The sequence below is a fragment of the Solanum tuberosum genome, unplaced genomic scaffold (assembly GCF_000226075.1).
Source record: "Solanum tuberosum cultivar DM 1-3 516 R44 unplaced genomic scaffold, SolTub_3.0 scf00093, whole genome shotgun sequence".
Lineage (NCBI taxonomy): Eukaryota > Viridiplantae > Streptophyta > Magnoliopsida > Solanales > Solanaceae > Solanum > Solanum tuberosum.
This window is the reverse complement of record NW_006239018.1, coordinates 1,455,993-1,463,275: the sequence shown is the minus strand read 5'-3', so window position 1 is coordinate 1,463,275 and position 7,283 is coordinate 1,455,993. Positions and strand designations below refer to the sequence as shown.

At 31.0% G+C, this 7,283-nt stretch overlaps 1 protein-coding gene across 1 annotated transcript; it reads left to right on the top strand.

Annotated features, from left to right (window-relative positions):
- The first annotated feature begins 2,790 nt into the window (after positions 1 to 2,790).
- On the top strand, positions 2,791 to 5,382 carry LOC102595208 (palmitoyl-acyl carrier protein thioesterase, chloroplastic-like). The gene is made up of 6 exons (XM_006347555.2): positions 2,791 to 3,502; positions 3,895 to 4,028; positions 4,111 to 4,224; positions 4,323 to 4,500; positions 4,608 to 4,676; positions 4,929 to 5,382. The coding sequence occupies exons 1-6, from the start codon at positions 3,101 to 3,103 to the stop codon at positions 5,154 to 5,156; spliced, it is 1,125 nt and encodes a 374-aa protein (XP_006347617.1). The 5' UTR covers positions 2,791 to 3,100; the 3' UTR covers positions 5,157 to 5,382.
- The last annotated feature ends 1,901 nt before the right edge of the window (positions 5,383 to 7,283 follow it).

Genomic DNA, 7,283 nt, shown 5'->3' with positions numbered 1-7,283 from the left:
GAAACTAAAACCGGTGCTTATATAGCAACAAAAAATAGGCTCTATTTTACAATTTTATAGAATATGTGATAAAATAATGAGTGTCACTTTAGATAATGCATCTAATAATTTAAAAGCAATTGATTGTTAAAAATGTAGACTTTGTCCAATTGATAATGATTCTTTTCATATTAAGTGTGCCGCACATGTGTATAATTTGATAGTAAAAGATGGTATTTCTCAATTTGGAATTTCTTGTGAAAAAATTAGACTTGCTTGTAATTGGATTTTTAAAGCTAAAATAAAAGCTAGAGTTACAGAATTTAAAAATCGTTGTAAAGAATATGAACTTGAATTTAGAAAAGTTCCAAAAGAAGTATGCACTAGATAGAATTCTTTATTTGAAATGCTTCAACTTGCTTATATTTATCAAGAGCCGGTACAATTAGTTTTAATGCTCATAAATGCGGACCCGAATTTGAGGAAATTTGGGCAATGAAGATTGGGAAAATACAAAAGAACTTATTGAATTTTTAAGTGTTTTTATAAAGCAACAAATGCTGCTTCTGGTCAATATTATCCAACTATTTCTTCTGTTTTAGTAAATATTTGTGCTATTTCATCTGAATTTGCAAAATATAAAGGAAAAGATCGATTTGAAGATTCCCTTGCTTTTATGATTGAAAAATTCAAAAGATATTTTTTCCCTATTCCTCAAATTTATTTGATTGCTACTACTTTCAACCCAAATTACAAATTAAAAGGTGTTGAAAGAATGGTTGAAAAGATTTATGCAAATTTAGAAATTAAAGATGATGAAACTCCTAGTGTTGAAGATTGTAAAAGTAGCATATATATAAAAGCTAGAGAGTTATATAATACATATAAATCTATGGAAAAAAATATTCCAATAGTTGAACCTCCATCTTGTAGGCCTAGAAGTGATGATACGGATGATTGGATGAATGATTATCTTGAGCTTGAATCATCTACTAATAATGATTTTGATTTATATTTCAATCAGGCACGAAAAAGATTAGGCATGAAGAAGGACAACTTCAAGCTCCAATATTAGTATGGTGGAAGAATCGTGAAAATCAAATTTTCGACCCTTGCTAGGATTGTTCGAGATGTGCTAGCGATTCAAGCATCATCGATCTCTTCGGAGCAAGCCTTTAGTGCGGCGAGATTTATGATTGGAGATCATCGATATTCATTAGCAAAGGATAGTTTGGAAATATCGGTGTTGTTTCGAGATTGGGTCAATGCCGAAAGAAGAAATACCGGACTACCACAATTAAATAGCCAAATAGAAGACGAAATAGATGAAATATTTGGTGATAATAGTGATGATGGTATGGAAGCAATGGAAGAAGAACGACAAATACAAGTTCCAAAAAATGTTTCTTTTGAAATGATACAAAAGTTACGAAAAGAATTTAAAAAGAGTTTCAATTGTTAGTACAATAATTAATATTCAATACCTAGATTATGTACTCTTTGTCTCTTTCTAATATTTGTATTGTACAATTTATTTATTTGAATAAATATACGGCTATTCGCCTTGATTTTCTTTTTTTAAATTCAATATAAACTTTAAAATTTAAAGTCAATTTTAAACTTTAAAGTTTAAACTTAAATTCAATTGAAACTTTAAAGTAACTTTAAAGTTTAAAGTTTTAAATTGAAGTTTTTTAATAATATAATTTTATTAATTAATAATATAATATTATATAATAATTAAAGTTAATTAAAAAATAAAAAAAAATTACCGGTACACAATGATCCGGTAAGAATTGGTTCCGGTCCGGTCCAAACCGGTTCCAATCCGGTGACTAAGGGACCAGACGGAACTTTGGATATTTCCGGTAAAACCGGTTCCGGTAACGAAATCCGGTAACGAGGACCAGTTCCGGTAAAACCGGTCCTGTTGATCCGGTCTTGTCCGTTTGCCAGCCTTAGCCCGAACTATGAAGGGCAACGAACTCAAGTTTAGTAAGATTAGCCATAATAAAGAGAAGAAAACTAATAGTACCTTAGCCTTCAAATTTAGTCTTCAACCTTTGAGATGACAGAGTGTTGTGCTGATAACGTGTTATAAAATAAAGACTAAGTACTAAAATTAAACTAATAACAATCAAGAAGAGAAGAATGTCGTAGAGAGATAAAATAGGAAACTTTTGTCTTCCTTATTTTTGTGTGTTTTTTCATACAAGTTACAATGCCTTTTTATAGACACAAAAAGGGTATAATGGACATTTATTAATCCATTTACAACAATTACATTTTTATATAAAAGAAGTTCAAGGTCCAATAATTGAACCTTTGAAAAGAGAGGGTGGACCGAAAGTATAGTTGTTATATCAAAATTAGGTGTAAATAATCAAACAGACTGATCTAGTGGATAAATCTGGAATACAAAAAAAGAAAAAAAAAAGTGAACCAGAGAATGCGATTGATTACATTATAAGGTCTTAATTGAATAGATCGAGCAAGCTCGAATTGACATAACATGAAACCAATTAGATCAATTTTCACTTTTATTATTTATATAGAATTTTACATGTTTCTTAAGAAATAATTATTACTTAATATAAGTATTTTTTTAAACATGTTAATTGTTATGCATATAATGGTAGATTTTGAAAAATAAGTAATCAATATTAAAGTAAAATATGAAGAAAAAAAATTTGTATTTTTAATATAATAGACAAGTGAACGGAAACGAATTATTATAATACAGAAATGCAACATTCAAACAAATTGTTAATGCACATCCGTGAAGTTTGAAATCCATAGTTTAAGTTGTTTGCATAAAATAAGCAAAAGAAAACAGAAAAGCAAGTAGTTTCTCTAATTTTGCGTGTAAGTTTGTGATGGAGAAAAAACAAACTAATTAAACTCTAATCCATTTTTTCTTGTCTACTGATTAACAGGTGGTTGAGCAGCAAAATCCCTTAGTTATTCCCATTAATTCCTCTCTTCTTCACATCCTTAATTAATCACTTTCCACCAAGTTGTTATACCTACGTTACCTACTCCAACAATTTTAATCTCATCTCCTTAATTACAAAATTAATCAATACACTAGCAGTTAATTGGAACGAAGAATAACGTAAAAATGGCATTGATGATCAGAGATTTATGCAGTTTACATTACCCGATTAATTTGTCGAACACAGAGCTTCAGGTGAAGGAATGCCGGATTCTGAAATTTGGTTGTAATGGGAAGAAGAAATTGATGTCGGTAAACGCTAGCGCAAGCGGAAGTGGAAATTCGAAGAGTATTGATACGATTAATGGGAAGAAGATTAATGGTGTTCATGTAGGGCAAAGGGGAAATGTAGTAATTGAACCGGGATCGTCTTCGTCTTCGTCGTCGTCGTCATCGGTGAATCATTCATATATGTTGGGGAATTTTGTGGATGAGCGGTTTGTGTATAGACAGTCTTTTGTGATTAGGTCTTATGAAATTGGGCCTGATAAAACTGCTACAATGGAAACTATCATGAATCTCCTTCAGGTTCGTCTACTTCATCTGCTTCGTTTTTTATTTATGTTGGAATTTGAACTTAGATCTTCGATGATTTTGAATCACATTGTTGATTTGGTTACTGTATTATTTGTTGTTGCTACTGTTTTTATTTTTCTTTAGCATTTCTTTCATGCTTGATCTGGTCTATCAGAAATAGTCTTTCTTGTGAACCAAGGTAAGGGTAAGGTTGCGTACAAACCACACTCACCAGATCGAACTTGTGGGATTACACTGGATATGTTGTTGTTGTTGTACTTATCGCGGTTTTTACCTACTTTATTCATCAGTAGACCACACCTAATTTGAATGTTTCATTGAGTTTTACTTGGCCTAAATACTCATGGAAGAAATCATGTAAAAAATGTGATAGTATATTGCAGGAGACAGCTCTAAATCATGTGGCAAATTCAGGGGTTGGTAGTAATGGATTTGGGGCTACACGAGAGATGAGCCTTAGGAAACTCATATGGGTAGTCACTCGCATACAGATTAAAGTTGAACAATATAGCTCCTGGTATTCCTCTTTCCATTTGATATTATCATAATTTATGTGATGTTCAAAAAGAACGACAAGCTAACGCGATTCAGAATTACAGGGGAGATGTGGTAGAGATAGATACATGGGTAGATGCAGCAGGTAAAAATGGAATGAGGAGGGATTGGATCATTCGCGACTCTAACACTCGCAACATCATCACAAAAGCAACAAGGTATGTATAAACATACTTGTATACCTATGTGTATTATGTTCTTTCTTTTTGAGATTGATTACTGAAAAAATGTCACTATATATGTGGTAATTTTGCAGCACATGGGTGATAATGAACAGAGAAACAAGAAGGTTATCCAAAATCCCGGAGCAGGTTAAAGCAGAAGTTCGACCTTTCTATATCAACAAATTCTCAATTCCTACTGCACAAATTGATTCTGAAAAGATTGAGAAACTCAACGATGAAACCGCTCAAATTATCACTTCCGGCTTAGCTGTAAGACGAATCATGCATATATATTCCCCAAAGAAAAAGATGTTTGATATATACATATACAGCTAGCTTGCATAACTTTAACTAGTCATGTTTAATCTTTGATATAGCCGCGGTGGAGCGACATGGATGCCAATCAACATGTCAACAATGTCAAATATATTGGATGGATTTTGGAGGTAATTGAAAGCCTTTTGAGTCATTTGTAACTGCTTTAGCACATACAATATTATACAGTGACAGTGCGAAAAATTTCCTCATTATGAGTGTATCTTTTCCTGTCTCTAATTCGTTATTATGAACTAGTTATCGTTCAAGTGACCTGACTGACAATATATAGAAGGAAAATTCATATCCTATAACGTTGAGGTTGAGGTTTACCACTCATTCATGTTTGAAGGTAGTGAAACTGTTCTTTTCTGTGTTTGCAGAGTGTTCCTATTAATGTTTTAGAAGACTGCAACTTAATGAGCTTGACATTAGAGTATCGACGTGAATGTCAATTATCAAATGTGCTGCAATCCATGACAACAATGAGAGAAATAGCAACATCGGAAAGTGATAAAAATAGTGGAATGGAATGCACACATCTGATTCGTATGGAGGCTGATCAAGCAGAGGTTGTTCGAGCCAGGTCCATATGGCAGCCTAAACAATGAACCAGTTAAGTGTTATCTGCTAATTCTTCCCTACATTCATATTTTTTGCAGTGTGTATTTACTTTTGTCAACATAATGTACAAGTAGTTGAGTAGTTAAGTCATTAGAGAGAGTACTGTACAAGTTGTTCTCTTCTTTAGTATCAGGGGCGGATCCACTTTGACTCGAACACTATTTTTTGTATTGATTTTTGTAATTTGAAAAAAGACGCGTTACTACGTATGATTCTATATTTCTAATTGTGTAAGTAATTGTTATGATTCTCGAATAACAGGTACGAAATAACAACAATTGATGGTGTCATTTTGATTATAACATCAAATACTATGTAGACTAACTAGCCTGCTTTATTTAGAGCTGTGTATACCTGGAAGTAGTAAAAAATTGCATTGGAGTTTGGCAGCTAAACTTTCCGACATTTTTGCCTGAAATTTAGCTTGCAAATGTCAAACTTCGGACAATTGTACCTGAAGTTTAGCTTGTCAAAATCAAAGTTCAAACATGTAGGTCTGAAATCTTAGAAGTATATGGTTGATACGAAAGTAGTTTTCTGAAGTTTGGACTATCAATCTCGAAAGTCTATTCATAACTTTAGATTCTCGTGATTTACATTTAATAAGTTAATTCACTAATTTCTTCATACTCTAGATTACTGCATTACTTGACTAATTTTTCACATTTAATCTTGCAAGTTGTAGAATGACATTAAAGTACAACTAAACACATGTTACACCAAAATGATTTAAAAGAATAATAGGACAAACAGTATCAAAAAGAACTCGTTAGATACTTCTTTGCTAATTTTGTTGCCATATTTTGTTTCGATATGACACATAACTCATAAGGAAGCAGTTCAAGTTTTATTATATTTTTAGAAAATTAATCCAAATGTGAAGTAAAGTTGACTTTGTGAGAACTTGTTACATTATAATAATGGGGGAAAATCGAGAAATTGGAGGAAATTTAGGACAATTCAAATAATAGCAGAAATGAAATAAGAAAAAACAACATAAAACAGCTGAACTTGACGCAAATTATTAGTTTCATCCCCAAATTATTGACAATCTTAAAAGACTCTTCTACTTGACTAACTAAACTTAGATACATTTTGATATACCCCCGATCTACCACATAAAATAGCAAGTGGTCTCAAACTCTTACAGAAGCATGATGCTCTTAATAAAAATCAAGATAAATGTTAAAAACACTCTTAAACTTGGCTTGAATTCAGGAATGTCTTTTAGTCATGTTGCAAGATCAAGAATTTATTTCAGATTATCAAGTAAAAAAACATTTTTAAAGGCTATCAATAATTCAAAAATGAAATTAATAATCACGCAGACTTTAAAAGTGGTTGAACATTTATCCCTAATAATAATAATAATCCAATTAAAGGGAAACTTACATAAATATACAACATTAAAAAAAAAATACCATTTATAGCAATAATTTTTTTTTTCATTTGATCACTTTTAATATATTTATAATACAATTTTAATATATATTACAAAAAACAATTTATTATTCACATATAATACAAGTTTTATTGATAGATAATACATTTGTCACATATTTTAATACAATTATAATACTGTGTCAATCTCTTATCAAACAGATATAAAAAAAATAATTATAATACATACATAATTCACTTTTAATATATATTACAGATTTAACATAGTATTGCTAAAAATGACAATAAATAAAAAATATTACTAAAAATAATAATTATTTATTAAAAGTTACTCATCCAAGTGATTTTTCCCTAAAAGAAAATAGTGAGGGAACATATATGAGTGTGTTTTTGAGGACCATACTCATTTGTCTTGCTATTTAACAGAGTCAGGTGAAAAAAAGATGAAAAACTGTAAAAGCGTCAAATGATTAGAAATGCAATAATGGCACTCACGTGGTATTCCAGTAAAAATTCTTGGCCCATAACTTGGGGCCCACGGCCTACTCTAATGATAAAAATATAATGTAAAAATTAGGCAAATGACATAGTATAAGAAAGAAATTACTTCCTTTCCCTATTCTTTCATTAATTACCAAAAATCTCTTTTTTAGTGTTTTTCGGATACATAATATAGCAGTGTGGATACTTAATATAGCAACGCGGATACTTTA

Coding starts and splice junctions, on each gene's coding strand:
- LOC102595208 (XM_006347555.2), top strand. CDS start 3,101: ATGGCATTGATGATCAGAGATTTATGCAGTTTACATTACCCGATTAAT. Junction 4,501..4,607: donor TTATCACTTCCGGCTTAGCT/GTAAGACGAATC, acceptor TCTTTGATATAG/CCGCGGTGGAGCGACATGGA. Junction 4,677..4,928: donor ATATTGGATGGATTTTGGAG/GTAATTGAAAGC, acceptor CTGTGTTTGCAG/AGTGTTCCTATTAATGTTTT.